Raw genomic sequence first — 20,029 nt, forward strand, 5'->3', positions numbered from 1 at the left:
CCATGTCATTAGAAAGTAGTAGTATTTCACATACAGTAGACGTTTATGTATGTATTTTATATATATATTTTTTTATAATATCTGTAAAATTGTATAAAAACGATACATTTTTTACAGAATTTAGAGACAAAAGAATTACTACGATTTCAGAAACAACCAAAAACCTTTAAAAACATGAATAAATTGCAGAGCTGTTCAAGCATATACACCTGCTTGGAGTTCTTTAATATAATTAATCACTACAATACAAACACAGGCCAACAGGAGGGGTTAAAACTGCTGAACATAACATTTTAAAGACACAGCACCAGGACAAATGGTTGGTAAATAATAAATTATCCCACAAATGCGTAATTACCTTACATCTGTTTCAACAACAAAGGTGTGTAGTTCCTTGAGCATTTACTTATTTTACTTGCATGCAGTTTTCTGTTCTTCAGTTTAGTTTTATTGCACTCAACACGTGTTTTAATGCTTGGTATAACTAAATTAAAAATGCTGGCACAGCCAAAACACTAAAATAACTTCAAAGAAAACAAATAAAATAAAATAAAAATAAAATAAAACAATTTGTTGAAACCCTCTGAGATGCTGGAGTGCAATATGTCTGATATCTTTCTAAATGTACCCTAAACTTTTTAAAATGATTAAAAAATGTTAAAAATGAAGGCCGAACATGATGTCACCAAATAAATATAATTTGTTTTTGTTGAAGGTCTAAGGTTGTTACTAGAGGTTTCTGTCAACCAATATAAATTTTAAATATTGTTTTACAACAAACTGCATGGAATTAAGTAGCACAAGTACATTTGCAGCAATAGCTAAAAATACCATGTATGGGTAGCAAAATTATTGATTTATTGATTTATTTAATTTTTAATGGCAAAAATCATTAGGAAATTAAGTAAAGATAATTTTCCATAAAGATATTTTGTAAATTTCCTACCGTAAATACATCAATACTTACTTTTTGATTAGTACTATGCATTGCTATTGTCCAATCCTAACAAACCATGCATCAATGGAAAGCTTAGTTTTCCAGCTTGTATAAATCTCAATTTCAAAAAACTGAACCTTATGACTGGTTTTGTGGTCTAGGGTCACATATTGCCACCATAATGACATATAAAGAGATACAAGAAGGAAAAGACCACAGTGGCTATTAGAAAAAAGGTGCATTCTATCACCTGGATTAATCATGCATTTGTTGAATTAAAATGCAAGTATCATAAAAACAAATGTTTAACACAGAGATTTACATCAGAGTCGAATAAAATGCTTAGAAAATCTTCTTTTTAAAAAAAAATTAAGGGTGAATACAAGCTAAATTATTATTATTTTTTTTTTTAATTAAACTAAATACTATAACAAATTATATCCTTAATATTTTTTTAAAAAGTAAAATACCATTTTATAAAATAAAATAGGCCCACTACGTCAAAGGGCACTTTTTTTGTTAAAATAATTCTGAACTGCTTTTTTATAAAAACAAGTGTATTACAACAACTAAAATATGTAAAACACAAGTAATAATATAGTCAGAAAGTCATTATTGCAAAATAAACACCTATAAGGTGACCATTCTGAAGGTGTTTATTTTATGATAATGACTGGCTGAATGTACAGCGTCCTGTTATTTTGAAAATATCTTATGTGAAAGAAATGACAGACCACAGAGTGCCATAACATACACACAGTGACTTAAGAAGTCTAGCACAAAATATTTATTGCGGTAAAGTGCAGGACACAATGCGGTTGAGCACAGACACCTGCTCACATCAGTGAGCTCAGCCTCAGCAGCGCATGAGTCACAGCACACAGATGTCTCTGCACAACAGGTGGAGTGATGCAGTCAGTGCACTACGGTAAGGAAAGCTTACCCCCCGCTGGGGAGAAAATGAAGGAGAAAGTGGAACAGAGGTGAGCAAATAAAGGTGACAGGGAGAAACTTAAAGACAAAGTGTGTGACTTTTTTCAATATCAAAAACTTTAACATTCCAGTTTGGCATGCAGAGGAAACCTGATGCAGAAATGACACACTTCACCTTTAAAGAATATCCAGATAGAATAAGAGAGACAAAATAAGAGAATAAGCCCCGCTCTTACTAGTGACAGCAATGTTGATCTCTCCGGTGCGAGGAATGAGCTCTTCGTCGGAGGGAAGCTGGGAGGAACTGGAGTGGCGTAGGGGCTCCAGACTGATGCTGGTCTCAGAGGACAAGTCCACCAGCGCCGTCCTCTGGCTGGACGTCTGACTGCGGGACATCCGATCCATGTCAAAAGCCATGTTGTCCACACAGGGCAGGTTGGGCTGTAAGTATATGAATCTCTTAGACAGCATTTTATTAACATGAATATGATTCTACACTACCAGTCAAAAGTTTTCGAACAGTAAGAATTTTAATGTTTTTTAAAGAGGTCTCTTCTGGTCACCAAGCCTGCATTTATTTGATCCACAGGAAAAACAGTCAAATTTTGAAATATTTTACAATTTAAAATAACAGCCTTTATTTAAATATATTTTAAAAAGAAATTTATTCCTGTGATCAAAGCTATATTTTCAGCATCATTACTCCAGTCTTCAGTGTCACATGATCCTTCAGAAATCATTCTAATATGCTGATTTACTGTTTAAGAAACATTTATTATTATCATCAATATTTAGTTAAGTATGATCAATATTAAGCTGAGTACATTTTTCAAGGATTCTTGATGAATAGAAAGATCAGCATTTATCTGAAACAAACAAATTTTGTAACATTATACACTATACCATTAAAAAACTTCAGTATATTTCAGTATATTTTTTTTTTCTTTCAAATGGAAATAGTTTTCAAAATTGTAGAGTTTTTGCTGTACTTTGGATAAATGCAGGCTTGGAGAGCAAAAAAGACTTATTTAAAAAACATTAAAACATCTTACTGTTCAAAAACACTTGACTGGTAGTGTATGCGATTCTCCCTAAATCAGGGGAGAAAAAATCTTGGTAAAATGAAAAATTCAAAGAAATGAATGAAGTGACCACCAGAGGGAGCTACTGGATCATAAATCTTCTACACCTCACTGCAAAAACAAGATTACAGGTCAAATTGCTTTATATCGTGTAACAATGTTTATCATGCTGCAACCAGCAACACATATTCATTTTGCCATTGTTCACAGTAATGTCTTTACACGCTCAGATCTGTAATAATTCAGGCAATCCATCCCAATCAAACTGCAGGACTTGATGTTATTTGCAAGAGGATAAATCATGATAAAATCGTAACAACAAATCAAATAAGAGCTTTATGAATGTCATAACCTGCTACTCTCAGAGATCAATGTGTCTGCTGTTTTTGTAATTTAAGTTAGTGTGTATAAGTATAGCTGTACTTTGGGGAAAAGTGATCCCAGAAGGTAGCTATATAGTAAATGTGACAAAAACATCTCGAGGGACGTCCACAAGGGTGTAAAAAACAAAACAAAAAACACAAGTATAACACAAGTATAACACAAGTATATATATATATATATATAACACCATTAGCAGCTATTACAGCTCTGCATAATCTGGGCCTAAATTAATTGTATTCTAAACTTAATTGGCAATCAACTGTTGAAGCTCTTAAGGTGTGCTGACCCAAAAATCTTTTAAAAACCAGGGCCAAGTTAACCAGTAACCAGGCATCACAGCTGGCAAAGGGGCATGTCTGACTTTGACATGTATATATTGCCATTATTATGTAATCAAAATGAAAATTATTATGGCTGGTCTTCAATGATAATGTCAAGTTACTTTAATGTATTTGCACCTAAAAATGATAAGGATTTATGCTAATATCGTCCAAAACCACACTTTGGCAGGGGTTTGCAAACTCCTGGGGCAGTTTTTATATATATATATATATATATATATATATATATACACATACACACATACATACATATAGTGAATAATTTTAGAAATAATTTTCTAAAATGCAGGTTTTCTTTTTAAGGGGTGGCTGTTCAGATTAGAATTAATACAATTTTTAAATATAATTTTTTATTGTAAAATTTATAATAATTACTATTTTTTAGCACTTATCTATTCATTAAATATTAAATAATTAACATTTAAAAAATAATCAACTAGTGTATTGGTATTCTCTACATTAAAGGGACCAAATGTCCCCACAAGTATAGTAATATCAGTAAATTTTGACATTATGGGGACATTTTTTTGTTCCCATGGGGTTATAAATCATACAGAAAATCTAAAACTGTGTGTGAGTGGATTTGAACTGGAGTGTGAGAGGTTTACAGTATGAGAATAGAACATACAGTTTGTACAGTATAAAAACCATTATGTCTATGCAATGTCCCCATAAAACATGGATACCCAATGTGTGTGAGCGTGTGTGTGTGTGCAAGCTCACCATAACTCCCAGAGCTTTGAGGATGTTGAGTTTACACATAGGACAGGTGCAGTGCTCATTTAGCCATGGATCCACACACATTTTATGGAAGACGTGCCTAAAAAGAAAGAAAAATGGGCATAAATAAAGCACTTGGTTGCAACAGCATAAACATTAAAGAAATGTTTCTTTTCATTCTATTTCTATTATAACGGAGTAAGACCATGAGATGCAGCATAATGCCTTTGATATCACCATAACTCTTTGCAGAAACGATGAATATTTGAAACTGCTCTAAGAACACTGGTGCAGGAAGGACATTACATGTAAAAGCACATTACACATTTATATTACAACCAGAGAGAGGAGAGTGAGATAGGAAGATTAAAAGCAAGAAGCTGGTGGACTTCAAAGGAGCAACATGAGCTTTCACAGAGAGCTTTTGAGTCTCTTCTCCTCCTCCTCATATCCGGCTGCCGCACAATCTGAGCTGTGTTTACTCCAGGAAAGACCCTGGGCTCTCGATAGCGGAAATCCTCTTCATCAGGGAGATTCTCGGCACAAGCCAGCCATTGAGGCTCATGCTAGAGACAAGGCAGCCATTGTGGCTCTAAAGATTGGGAAGAGTATTTATCACTGCATCATAGAGAAGAGCAATTTATATTTAAAAATTAATCCTAATATTTTATGGCAAATGCACACATAGTTTTAAAACAACTCATTAAAATGGATTGTTTAAATACAGAAGTGATAAGTAATATTTCTTGAGCACCAAATCAGCATATTAGAATGATTTCTGAAGGATCGTGTGACGCTGAATAATAGAGTAAAAGCAGCTAAAAATTCAGCTTTGTCATCAGAGAAATAAATTACAATTTAAAATATATTCAAATAGAAAACAGCTATTTTAAATTCTAATAATATTTCACTATTTTCTACTATATCTCTAATTGAATAAACACAGCTTTGGTGAGCATAAGAAATATTTCAAAAAAATATTACCAACCCCAAAATCAATGTAAATATATTTGATATAGCACAAGCATCCTCAAATGCAGCAAAAGGGGGCCCAAAACACATTTTAAGACCCTCAAGTGAGTATGTGAGGTATGTGAGTATTACATAAGTCCCCAAAGGAATAAAGGCAGGTTCTTGGGCGAAGAAATGTTTTGAGAAAGATTTTAATACAAACCGACCAGAACTAGTGGGCAGGAGAGTTCGTGGAATTTAGCTGCAGCAATGCATTTCAGAGGGGTTATCTGAGGATGTCAAATAATGCTAAGTGCCACTGACATACTGTGATTTATGGGTGCTGAGAGGATGTATGCATTCTGTATTGAAGCAGCGTGCAGACAAACTCCAACAAAGCTTTATTTGCTTGGATGGAGAACATGCAAACAAGGGTCAGATGAATTAATGATGAGGGTGCTTACAACAAAGTATACATAAGGAGATGCATGCCATCAAGCTAAGACAGACCAGCTCTGTGTGTGGGCCCGATCTTTATGTACTGTATTATTTTATAGTTAACATAGCACATGCATATTTAAACACAAATTTCAGTCTACCATAACACAGTCAGTCACATCCATGAAGTGAAGGGCACACCCCTAAGAAAGATACAGGAGAAACAGCGAAGCTAATGCACAGGGACGTAAATTGAATGGCCATGGCTAGGTCAAGTGTGCTGCCATTACTTGTGCTATGAGTTATTGATTGTGGCTGGAGATACTTATGCTTAAGAGGGCAGAGATACTCACCTTAAGAAGAGATAAGCATGAGATAAGAACACATGACAACCATTTCCATACACACTCACATACTGCCTTTTAAAAGTTTGGAGTCATTACTACAGTCTTCAGCGTCACATGATCAGTCCGAAATCATTCTAATATGCTGATTTTGTGTTTGAAAAATATTTCTTATTATTATCAATGCGGAAAACAGTTGCTTAACACTGCTTGATATTTTTGTGGAAACCGTGATAATTAGGTGATGAATAGAAAGTTTAAAAGAACAACATATATTTGAAATAAATGTGTGTAACATTACAAATGACTTGACTGTTGCTTTTGATCTAGTTGACTTAATGATCCCTTGCTGAATGAAAGTATACATTTCTTTAAAACATGTTATTTTGATTAAAACAATTAAATGTTTTTATCAAAATGTAATAATCTAATGAATGGAAATCAAAGGAAAAACTAATCAAAGGAAAAATTAATATTAACCCACAAAATGAATGTTTCTTTTTCATAATACAATGATTATGATTGTTAAAGTCTTGCAATATCCATCTTTTTTTCTTGAAACAATCCTAAGGGTAAGACTTCCAGCTTATTAGCTGCTATTGGGAAATAACAGTAAGAATAACAAAGTGTAGTAAACGGTAAAATTGTTTGCACTACAAACCAGTGTGTTCATAATTAAGATAAAACATTAAAATAACATGGTAAGATGCACCAATTTGCAATATCAAGCAGCAAAACAAGCTGTTTTGTTCAGCTAAAAATAGCTGGATGCCGATGAGGCCAGAAGCAACACCTACAAAATTTACATCTTTTACGGGAAGAAAAAGGTGGATACAGTATGTATATCCTGAATACATATATATATATATATATATATTTTTTAAGAAACAAACTATATAGGTCAAAAAATAAGCAGACACTGCTTTATCATTTTGGGTTTGGCTATTCCGGTTATTCCAGTTTAAACTTCCAAACAAGTTTTAATTATACAGCATGGAATGACATAAATGTATGACAACACTATGATAACAGTGGGTAGGGCCTTTTCTATTCCAGTATGACAATACTCCTGTTTACAAAACAAGATCCATATAGTTTAGAAAAGTATGAAAGAACTTGCCTGGTCAAACCTCAACGCCCCACTGAACACTTATGGGATGAATTGGAATTGATTATGAATCACTCAACGTCAGTGCCTGACCTCATGGAGGTCATGCGTTTGCATTCTGTATTTAAACTTCTTCACTCCAAGATATTCTTTTACACATATTGTAAATTAGCCTCTTTCTTTTAATTGAACTTTCTATTAAAGGTCCCTCAGAGCTAAACAAACTGTGAATATTTAATGCTGAACAGCGAATATAAAAAATAGGAAGTTACAGCAGCCAATATTTTTAAAGGGATAGTCATCCCAAAAATGAAAATGCTGTCATTAATTACTTTTGTTACGTTAATTACTTTTTAATTACGTTTGTGTCGTTTCAAACCTGTAAGATCTTTGTTTACCTTTGGAACACAAATTAAGATATTTTTGATGAAATCTGAGCGCTTACTGACCCTGCATAGATGGCAATGCAACTGACACGTTCAAGGCCAAGAAAGGTAGTAAGGACATTGTTAAAACAGTGACATCAGTGGTTCAACCATAATGTTATGAAGCTACAAGAATGCTTTTTGTGCATAAAGAAAACAAAAAAAAACAATTTCATTCAACAATTTCTTCTTCCGTGTCTCTTCCTCGTAGCTTCATGAAACTAAGGTTAAACCACTGATGTCACATGGACTATTTTAATAATGTCCTTACTACCTTTCTGGGCCTTGAACATGGTATCTGTGTAGCTATATTTTTTCCATCAAAAATATCTCAATGGACTACTTGCACTGAGCCTCGTGACGCACTTCCATTTTTCCGTTTCCGTCTTACGGCTTAGCTATTTCCAGTTTACGTACATTTCAATGTGCTGTAATAATCTAGTTGACTTAAACGACCAATAAAATAAGAGCTTGTGGTTTTATTTCAAATTCTGAAAATTTCAGAGACAGGAGAAAACATATTCTGATGATTACTGTGTACAGAATTTTCCAAACTCAGCGGAACGTTAAATTTTAATCCAACATAAACCGATCTGAGAAAAAGCGGTGGCTCCATAGTGACCTAATCGTGACGCTGCACTTTGTGAGATCTGATAATAATAATGAACCTTTATTTATCTGCATTAAATATGTTAGTCACTATTCTGTGTCATATTCTGTCATCATTTGACTGTATGTAGTCTAATGCCAAAATACGAATATTCAATAGTCGCACTGTCAGCCTGTTACTGTTAAAAATTATTTAAATGTTTAACTTTGTTAAATAAGGCAATTACAGCACATTAATTTAGCCATTTTAAACAATGGCATAAGCAGTATAGACTCGGAATATGCACACAAACAAATTATCCATGGTTTTACTACAAATAAAACCAAATATTGCAATTGAAGTTAAACCATATAACCTCAAATTAACCCGGGTTGTACTACACTGTCCGTAGTTTAACGATGGTAGGATATTTGTAGTAAAAGTGTTGTTATACAAATGGTAAAAATGGAAAAAACATGGCACTTTTACTATAGTAAAACCATGGTTAATTTTCGTAAATGTGTTTATCAGTCAAACTCATTTAAAACTGTACATTCATCAGGTATGAAATATGGTCAGTAAAAGAAAAAATACTTTTTTTTAAAAAATGCGGCAGGTTAGTGGGGAAATATATTTATTTCTTATTCAGAATGCACATACGGAACGGAAATATATTTAGTAACATTTCAGCAGGTTGAAGATGATTTATGTTAACACAGAGAATATGACTAATAGTTTTTTTAAAGAAATGGCAGCCCTAAAACGTAGAAATAATCTGCGTTTTCATGAGAAACTGTCTGTATGTAGGTGCGCTGAGCTCTAACTGGAAACTCCCGAGCTGTAACAATTAGAACGCGGAAGTAGTTGTGCAAGTAGTATTTGTGTTCCGAAGATTAACAAAAGTCTTAGGGGTTTGGAACGACATGAGGGTGATGAAGTAATGACAGAATTTTCATTTTTGGGTGAACTACCCCTTTAATGTCCATTATTTTTAATAGGCGACAGATTCATTTATATACTTTCCCACCTTTTGGGAGTATGTTACCGTATACATGGTCTGAAGGCCAACAGACATGGAATAAAAGTTCGATTTCATGGAGTCTTCAATGCTTGGAAAGACCTGGATGGTTATCCAACCATTTCTCACTATGACTAAGAGTTTCAGACTGGTTTGTTGCTGGATGCCAGCAGCTGTCTGAGGCAGCACAGGCTGCAACTCATGAGTGTGTTATTTGATCTGACTGGAGTGAAGCAGTGATTCAGCCGTAAGCAGAGAACAATGCAATTAACCAGGCTCTGGATTAGCGTTTCATCACTGCTGTACAGTTGTAGAGATAGAATGAGGGAGCGAAAGAGATAATAAAGATAGACAGTGAGTGGGTGTGGATGAAAAGAGGAAAATATTAATGCTACAGTACGGTAGACATCATGGAGAGATGACTGATACTGCACTTAAAGGGACAGTTCAACAATTATTTTCATTTTTCAAATGGCTTACTCATTCCAAACCTGTATGACTGACTTTCTAGCATCAAACAGATAAGGAGATACAAAGAAAGCAGAAAGTCACAGATTTGAACAACAAGAAGATGAGTAAAAAAGGAAGCATCTTAATTCCTAAAAACATCAGCAACGAAGATATGTCTGTGAAAAAGAGGAAGGAATGACAACAAAATTTTCCATGAATAAACTGGTGAGTTACTGCATGTTGCTGCTTACAATGTATCTATATAAGCAGTTCTAACATGTGACCATGTACAGTATGTGTGTTTGGTGTAAGGTGGTCCACAAAATTAGCAACTAGACTTCCAGCTGTGTGACCGGGTCATACTCGGCAGATGGTGTCTGAAACTGTAGGAAAGGGCACGTTTGTGTATTTGTGTGTGCATACTATATGTCGCATCCCTTTAATACACTGTGCATGAATAGTGTGTATTTGTTTGTAAGTATAAATGCGTGTGTGTTTGTGTGTTGGCTGCCTAGAGGTCACTGGAAGCTGAGCTGCTAAAAATAAGCAGAGCGGGTCTGACAGGGCAGTGATTCACAGCCACAGCAGTGCCATATTTCCTCAACAAACTCACATCTCACAACAGCTAGTGACCTCTGATCTCCCTTTCTCTCTCTCTTCTCTCTCCAAATGTCATTTGAACATTATTCAAAGTCTGGGGTGAAAACCAAATTGCATTGGGCAATGCAAAGAGATTTTGTCAGCAGACAGCATAAGCCAAGATACTAAAATGGAAAAATCTTCATAATTCACAACCACAGCAAAGGAAAGAAATGTATATTAATAAATGTTATTATTAGTCGTAGTAGCAGTTGTAGTAGTGCATTAATAAAAAAAAGAAAAGAAAGTAAAAAAATTTTAACAAGCATTAAAAAAAAAGTTCATTTACACAAATAAACTGGATATTTCATTGCCCCTTTTCCACAAAATGAAAGTAATTATATTTTTAAACAAACACACACACAAAACTTACTTGCAAGGTAGGATGCGGACCACATCGTTTAGCTGATAACCTTCAATGCATACTGCACAATGATTAAAATCTGGCTCTGTTTCCTGCAAAACATGAACACAAGACAAAATATAGTTACAATTTTATTGTCAACATTTGAGGAAACATTAAGACACATGCAGGAAACATCAGGGCATTTTTAGAATCATTTAAAAATCAAACAAGAATAGGACCATGTCAGCGTGCAGAAACTAGCAAACATGATCACTTCTATAGAAGTTAAAATGCAATAAACAACCACTGACCACACTTAAAGTAAAAACGCTGTCCGACCAGACACATTATAAGCAAGATTTGTTGCAAAATAGTTATGTGCAGCTGCATTTTTAACCGAAGCTACTCAGCACAACACCACAGAAATAGAAACCAAGTGACCACTGCAATGTTCTGCTGCTTGTCATTTGTTAGATGTGATAAGCTAAGGACAAAAAAAGATGGAAACAGTTTTTTACCTATTCAACTACACAATAACAACAATTTCAAAATACAGCTGCAAGCAGCAATTATGGGGCCAAGCACTAGGCAAGCAAGGCAGCAAGCATCAGAGCACCTGAAACAATGAGTAACTGAAGCCATTTTAAGATGATTTTAGTTCAAATAAAAACACACACACACACAAAAAAAAAAAAAAACACTAGTAATATGAATTAATGGGTTATCACTGTTGACTAATAGGTAGTGCTGTTATCAAATCGATGTGGTTTGTGCAGTGTGAGGTGACAATGACACACACAAAGTTTGGTGTCATTATATCAAAGCTTTGCAGAGATAAAGCCTCAGAGTCATTTTTGCATCATGGCTTAAATTTGTTGCATTGCTCTACAAAAATGGTTTTGTTTATCAACATAAAATTCATAACTTTGTGTCAGCACAGTATGATAATGATCTGACTCGATTGTGAAAATCGAACAAACGGTCGTAGAGGTGTTCAAAAAAGTAGGTTTTCAACATAAATCAAAATGTTGAACAGGATGTTCGGCCAACTATGGCATAATTGGTATGTATGTTGCTGGCATGACCCAGGAATATTTTGAGACCAGTTTCAATAAAATAGGCTAATGCAATAAAAAGTTATTAGCATTTTTGGAAATTCCATAATTAATGGTTAATGAATGGTTTATCACTCTTGACCAATAGGTGACGCTGTTACCAAATTGATGTGGTGTGGTCAGTGTGAGGTGACAATGGCACTACAAAGTTTGGTGTAAATTTGCAGAGATACAGCCTCAGGTGCAGTTTGGCATCTTTCTAGCAAATTCATCGATGCGTTAAACGAAAATCGTTTCGTATTTCGACGCAAAATCCGTAACTTTTTGCCAGCATAGTCTGAAGATGATCCAAATCAAATGAAATGAAAAATCAAATCAACGGTCTAGGAGGAGTTTTAAAAAGTAGGTTTTCAATATTAACCAAAATGGTGGACAGGAAGTTCGGACAATTTTGGCATAATTGGTATTAATGTTCTCGGCATGACCCAAGTAATATATTGAGATCACTTTCATTACAATAGGCCAATTTAATCAAATGTTATTAGCATTTTTGGAAATTTCTTTATAACTTTTGGTGTACTGTCAGGGCATAGTGCCAAAGATACATACAGTTTTTAACAAGACACCAATTTGTTCGTAAAATTTAGCATTTTACAATGAAATTTGAAATGGCCAACACCCAAAATGGCTGACATGGGAAAATTGGGTATAGTTTGAATCCTCTGATTCTAAAGAGACCAATTTTGTGATTTCTGGCCAAACCATTCAGAAGTTTAAAGCAAAATTGGCCATTTTTATATCTCCTGAAACTGTGCAGGTAGCCTCAAGTCATGCTTGTTATAACACACACCAAGTTTGGTCTCAACACGCCAAACCACTGCGGCCACACATGCATTTTTTTTGCGTGTTCTTCGTAGAATTCGTTCACACGTTATTCAAGAACAATTTCACTAATCAACTTAAATTCCACAACTTTTTGTCAGCATGGTCTGAAGATGATTTGTGCCAATTTTGGTGAAAATCAGACAAACCATCTAGGACAAGTTCGAAAAAGTAGTTTTTTTAAACTATTAAAAATAGCGAAAAAATGAAACCCTAAGATTTTTAAATGTTGGTGTTCATTCGACTCGGCATGAGCCGAAGACTCAGAGGAAAACATGAGTGAAATTTTGGACAAGTTATGGCACTACAGAGTTTGAGTTAGAGGCTCCAAACTGCTATGGTTATGGAGATTGTCCTCTATCAGTGTGCAAAATTTTATAACTTTCCTACAGGCGGTTCTATGGGCTGCCATGGACTCGAGCAGAAGAAACGGAAAAGAAGAGGAATAACAGAAAATCTAACGGATACAAGAGATGTATAATAAAAAAATAAACAAATCAATAGTAATACAGAACTACAATGCACATTAAAAAAACTTCTTAAATGACTCCCTTTAGGACCTTGGGTCTTGAATCCTCCCTACTATTTCTACTTAAGCATCACTAGCCCATTATTATTAAATATGTATGCTGGCCTTATGACACGTATCTGTGAGAAATGGGAATAAGGCAGGTGTGAAATTCTCTTTAAAGTCTTAGCAATATGCTTTGAGCGTCTGTATTATGCTCTATATTGATCTGATCTCTTGACCTCCTCCTTGCCTCGTCCTTGTGTTCATCTTGCCCAGCTATTCTCAAGTGCATCATTTAAGGTTTAGATACCACACTCATACACTTGATTATACAGTGAAACTAACACTGAAATTTTTTAAATAAATTAGATTAAAATGGTCTACAGCAATCTGTACAGTTCCGATAGTATGTAATGCACATAACAATTAATTTCTTTTCTAACAGTCCAATCAAACAATACGTCAAGACACAAAAAAAGTATAAACATGGACGATAACTGATTTTTTTGTATGGGGCGATCACTAGTTGCTTGTAAAGGTCATCTAAAAACATGTGATTTGCATAAAGAGTATAGTGCAGGATAAAACAGCTAAATTGTGTATCATTGCATAATGCACATGGTTATACATCCTACTTAAACAAACAGTAGGCAGCAAAATAGTCACTGGAAACATTATGCAGTAAGCTAATATTTTATTTTAAAACACATGGCTTGTGTGGCAAGAGAATACCTGTGTCTTAAATGCAGTGACGCCAAAATGCACACATAGTCCTGACGCAGTGCACATTTTTATCGTGACCGTTCTTTTGAAAAATAAATATCCTACACACAGCAATTTGTGAGAAATGAACCTGAGAGTTTACCACCTGCGAGTAATAAAATAAGATTTAATCTCAAATCATGTTCATAAAGCAGGCAGGAAAATGTGTAATATTCAAAATATGTAGAAGTGACACAACTTTAAAATATTTAGACACATTAGTTTTACAATTCTAGGAACTCTTAAGTAAATAGAAAGATCAAGACAAGCACATTGAATTATGGGATGAAGTAGTTTTGGCAAATGAAGTAGGTCATCTGGGTATTCCATGCACACAGTAAATATGCATACTCTGCACAGTACACATACAGAATACTCCATTCCTAGTGTAAGGTATGATAGCATGCCATTCTGAACATTTCGCTTGTATTTTGTGTCAAATAATTTCCTAGCACAAGTCCCAAAAAAATACTGGAATATAAATAGAATAAAAACAGAAAGTGGTGTGGAAAATGTTCCATCAGTGTGGTTCTAGAAACTCATGTCAACTCCCCGAGAAAACTGGGAAGCTGCTTTGCTAACAGTGTCTCTATCTAATTATTGCAGGGTGACTGAGCAGTAGAGAGCGATCGTTCAGCAGATTTAGTGGATACAATATGTCAAAGATGCTGTATTTCTCAGGCTCTGCTTTCAGCCCATCTGTCACTTGACTGACCTATGAGGTCAGTCTGAAGGGAATCTTGACACCACAGAGGAAACACTGGCTACTTGGAGGAGTGACTAGTGATCTGCATTTCTACACATGCATTTTTTCGAAAATAATTCTAGGCGTCAGTGTTTTTTATAGTCCTTTAGTACCAAAGGGGAAGTCGGATGCAAAATTCACTTTTACATGGTGTTTGCATATAAATGTGTCATTACAGTGTGTGGACACACCTACCCTACAATGATAAAAAACCCATTCAACCCACCTTTTTAATTCCTGAAAAACCTAAACAGTCTCAATTATCAAGTCATTTTGATTTTCTGAGCAGTATGACGTCATACTGGTCAGGCCCCACCCACAACCACTGACAGGCTGTCCCGTTTTAGCATATTTCCGTCCCCCAGCCAGCCGTAGGCTGTCTGCTATTTTCTCAGTACTCTAGCAGCTGTAGCGACAACAATGAAGTAATGCAAGTGTTTTTAAATGGAAAAGAGGGGTGGAGTGAACAGTAGCTCATTATCATTTAAAGTGACATGCACCGAAATGAGTTGTTGTGAACAAAGATGTTTTTGACAAGCCAAAAAGTGTGCTGTTTTAGACAACCATTGAGGAATTTTACCCAAAGTATTCTGAAGACATTTCATGTAGACCCTAAAGAATCATAGAAAATGAATCATTGAAAATGGGCAACTGATTTCTTCTTTAAGAAAAGCCTGATTATCAAAGTTATGAGAAAAGTCATAACTTTGCCAGACATTGTAGTGTCTGTGTTGATATATGCTTATTTATTATTTAATTTGATTTTAGAAAAGAACAGTGTTGTTATCATTAACTAAAACAATTAAAAACTGGCAATTCAAATAAAGATAAAATAAAATAATAATAATAATAATAATAATATAATAAAATAAAAACTTAAGATGGAAGTTGGAAAAATGATTATTCTTGAATTTGCAACTAACTGAAATAAAGATCTTGGTACTAAAGTCTTGGTACTAAGTCTTGGCACTAAAATTATTCAAACAAAAACTAAAATAAATTAAAGCTAAATAGAAATATTATTAAACAAACTAATTAAGATGACAACAGAAATAGTAAAATTACTAAAATGTATACTAAAAGAAAGAATAAAGTCAAATATAAAATAAAAAATAATTCAAAATATTAATAAATATTAACCATGTATTTCTATGTCTTCCAAAGACTTTTGTCTTTCAAATGCATTAAAATGCACATATTCATACCAACTTTTGTCATCTGATCCTCTTTCACCTAATATATGTACTTGAAGTAACCCTGAGATTTTAAAATAAATATTTGAATTATTAGTAATGACATTTGCATGGTCATTGGTTCTCCGACGTTGGTTATGGTCACATGACATGCAGGTAAACAAATAGAATTTTTCTTTCTTTTTTTTTTTTTGGATAATGATTTATTCTAATTTAACTTTTTTTAAATGATTTAATTCTTAAACCCCCCGCAGTTCCTTCAAAAACACCAGTTTGGGAAACCTCAACATAATATAATGTTTAATGCACTTCATGTTTTCATGGTGTTAATAACAACAAAACAAATATATTTTCTTACACTTTGTATTTTATCCTATTTAAATCAATGTGATAAACGAGTTAGGTCAAAATTCATCTAAAAGCAGTATGATTATATAACCTAAAATGTGTAATGTAATGGATTACGTTACTAACTACAGTTGTTGTCATGTAATCTGGGACTAGTAATGGTTTACAAATTGTAAGTAATGTACCCTGCTCTGGTAATGGGACTTAACTGTAAATTTCCTCTAAGACTTAGCGGTATGTTTGAAACCAAGAAGCAGTAACACTTTCAAGTACTATTTATATATTCCCATAGCATAAATATACCTCTAGTAGCAGGTAACGCATCACTCAGGCAGCTAACTAGACCTCCCTGGGCATGGAGCCATTTAGAAAGTAACAGAAATCCTCCTAGGTTTTATATCACACTCTGCCCTGTTCTTCCTGGAAGCATCTTCTCTACTCTAGATGCTATTTCCGTCACCTGGCAGTGTCCTGTCTACTCGGCATGGTCAAGGTCATGTTGTGGTGAGTGGTGTCCGGTTTCTAATGGGCCCCTCTCAGCGTGAGAGTCATCGACTGTGGTCTGGTCAGTCCCTGCAGAGGGACGTGGCCGATACTCAGAGGCTTAGGGGCTTCAGCCAAGGCAGTGAAGCAGTAAGGATGCTACATCGCTGGATAATGCGTCATAACTGATTGAAAATGTGTATGCGATGACTTGAAAAGGAATAGGAAGTAGGAAAGAGAGAGAGAGAGGCAGAGGAAGACAGACAGATGTTCTCTCACTCAATCTCTACCGAGCATGACCTCTCAGATGAAAGGTTTCAATTTCTTGCAGCACTTCTCCAAGGCCACTGATGTTTTATTCATGGCTGATGTGAGTTGACCTTGACTGGGCTATGATACACGCTGACTGGCACGGCTCCACCCCTTCTCCAAACCGAACAGCTGTGTCTCACAACCCTTCTTACCTCATCGTTCACCTGACAGTCATTCACCTTTACACAGGTCAATGTCTGTCTTTGGACTTTATGGTACGTTCAGTAATATTACTTCTAGAGATGAACCTAAACTGTCTGTTACCAATATTTAACGGCCAATTATTGATTGAATTAAGACCTTGAGCAAAGGTTTAACATGCAGATATTATACAAGCAGTTATCCACACTGTAAACAAATATCATGAGTTTATTTTTCCAATTTATATTACTTTTTTTTTTTTCATTTTATTTTATTTTATTACCTTTTCCATTTTATTTTTCCATTATTTTATTATATTTTAACTTTTTAAAAAATGTAATTTAGTCCTGTGATAGTAAAGTTTATATATATATATATATATATATATATATATATATATATATATATATATATTTTTTTTTTTTTTTTTTTTCATAATTTTTCCATTGTATTTTACCATTATTTTATCTTATTTTTTTTTATTTTATTTGTATATATTATTTTATAGAAATCTTTTTTTTTAATCTTTTTTACTTATTTATTTTAATCTAACTTTTTTATTTTTCAATATTTTATTTTATCTTTTAATATTTTACTTTATTCCATTATTTTAGTTTAGTTTAGTTTAGTTTTCCATTATTTTATTATATTCTAATTTATTTAAAAAATGTAATTTAGTCCTGTGATGGTCATGCTCAAGAAACACTTATTACTATCAATGTTGAAAACAGTTATTTTCCATTTTATTTTTCCATTATTTTATGTTATGTTATGTTATGTTATGTTATGTTACGTTATTTTATTTTATTATTTTATTTTTCCATTATTCTATTTTATTTTCTATAATTCTATTTTATTTTTCTATTATTCTACTTTATTTTCTCATTGTTGTATTTTATTTTATCTTTCCATTATTTTATTTTTCCATTTTTTTTTCCATTTTACTTTATTTTACTTTTCCATTATTTATTCTTTATTTTTCCATTATTTTATTTTATTTTTAAAATGTAATTTAATCCTGTGATACTAAAGCTCAATTTTCAGCAGCTATAATATATGCTGATTTGGTGCTCAGGAAACACTTATTACTACCAACTGTTGAAAACAGCTGTGTTGCTTAATATTATTATGGAAACTGTCATACTTTTTCAAAAGCAAAAAAAAAAAAAAAAGGCTTGTAACATTAGAAATTACTGTAATGTCACTTCTTAATAATTTATTATGCAATGATGCATTTACTGTGCATTAGTTTTTTGTTAAAATCAGTGCATACAGTGCAGTGTTGTTTGTTTTGCTGTAAATACAAACATGGATTTCAACAGGTCAACCTGCTCTGAGTTTGCCTTTTCTAAAGTAATAATAGTGAACAGATACGTATCACCATCCAGCAATTTCCAAAGGCGCCGTCTCTCTTTTTTTATGCTCTTTATGCGTCTGCTTTAAACCACATACAGTCTGTGTAGACTGTAATCTATGGGTTGCTGCTAGACAGCAAGGCTGGTGAAAACTGTATTTGATGTATGCTGTTGTAACTACTTGCATTTTTCAGGAGTTAATTCAGTTGTTGAACACAGCTGTAAATAACCAAGCTGTGTGTGTGTGTAAAGAATGTGATTAAGCATTCAGAAGAATAGTGACAACCATATTTAGCTGCAGTGTGTACGTGTCTAGAGAGTCCTTCATGGAATACGGAGATGCATTATGAATGGAGAACTACACAAACAGTTCCATAATAGGACACAGTGCTGCTTACTATAGCCTGGCGGACACGACACGGACAGAGTCGAGCCTGAGAAAAGTAAACAAGCGATGACGTCAAAAGACCTCACCTTGTCTCCTCTTTTTACTGTCCTGGTAGTCAGCTTGCTAATGGCCTTCTTGGCAGCATCGCCCAGCCGTCGCTATAGTAACAAAGGGCAGAGAGGAGAGAGTAATTCACATCATTTCAGATTCACAGCTTGACTTAATGAAACAGGAAATTAAAATGACTAAACAAACTTGGGGAATAAAAGACTCTGATCAGCAGAAAAAATGCAATTCAAATTTTGATAAACAAGGTAGAGCTGAATAATGAGGCAGAGGAGAAAGCATTAGCAATATTAACTGTGATAAAAGCAACATTGAGTGTCTTATCAGGATTGTGCAAATCAAATGAGACTGGGTTAGTGAAAGGCCTGACAGAGAGGGCCATAAATAAAACAGTCTAAGTGCTGCCTGTGATGGACAGTTCATTGTCTGTGTGTGTGTTTATAAGTGTTTGTTCTCAGATGTCCTCGGTCTTCTTTCTGCCAGTTTATTGCTAAATAAACAGCTAAGTGATTTACCGCCGACAGTTTACAGAAAAAGCCAAAGGGCCAACCAGGGCCAAAGGATTTGTGCTAGCTAAACTATGTGTGTGTGTAGGTGCTATATTTGCAAGGGTCTCAAAACGTCCTCACAAATATAGACACAAATAAACCTCTTAAAACTGACTCATGAGGATGTCTTCACAAGTACGGTTCATAAAATGGCCAAATGATGTTTTAATTAAAATCTAAAAATGCCAAAGGGGTTAGGGTCAGTCTGCACTAATTATAATAAGCTTAATTAAAAAACAATAGAAGTCAATGGAAGGTACAGTATATGTGTGTGCATGTGTGTATAAATGTTTGCACTTACATTTAGGATAGACTGCACCAAAGCACTAAAATGACCTGTTAAAATGTTTTGACAGAAGTCTCTTATGTTCACCAATTATGTGTTTATTTGATCAAAAATACAGGAAATGGTAATATTATGAAAAACTATAAGAATATGTATTAGAATCATTATTGGGGCCTATGATTTCCACGATGTGCAAAATGTGGACGGAAACGCAAAATCCAGTCATAAAAATGAAATTTACTGTAGAAC

At 34.1% G+C, this 20,029-nt stretch overlaps 1 protein-coding gene across 3 annotated transcripts in view; it reads right to left on the minus strand.

Annotated features, from left to right (window-relative positions):
• The window catches only part of rnf130 (ring finger protein 130), a 53,931-nt gene that overhangs the window by 5,022 nt on the left and 28,880 nt on the right, over positions 1 to 20,029 (minus strand). For all 3 annotated transcript variants that reach the window (XM_051127378.1, XM_051127380.1, XM_051127377.1), the window contains exons 5-8: positions 18,967 to 19,038; positions 10,733 to 10,815; positions 4,401 to 4,497; positions 2,107 to 2,311 (exon numbers count right to left, since the gene is read on the minus strand). In XM_051127378.1, the coding sequence (XP_050983335.1) occupies positions 2,107 to 2,311; positions 4,401 to 4,497; positions 10,733 to 10,815; positions 18,967 to 19,038 (457 nt within the window). The remainder of the gene's footprint in view (positions 1 to 2,106; positions 2,312 to 4,400; positions 4,498 to 10,732; positions 10,816 to 18,966; positions 19,039 to 20,029) is intronic.

This window comes from Labeo rohita, chromosome 14 (genome assembly GCF_022985175.1).
Source record: "Labeo rohita strain BAU-BD-2019 chromosome 14, IGBB_LRoh.1.0, whole genome shotgun sequence".
Classification (NCBI taxonomy): domain Eukaryota; kingdom Metazoa; phylum Chordata; class Actinopteri; order Cypriniformes; family Cyprinidae; genus Labeo; species Labeo rohita.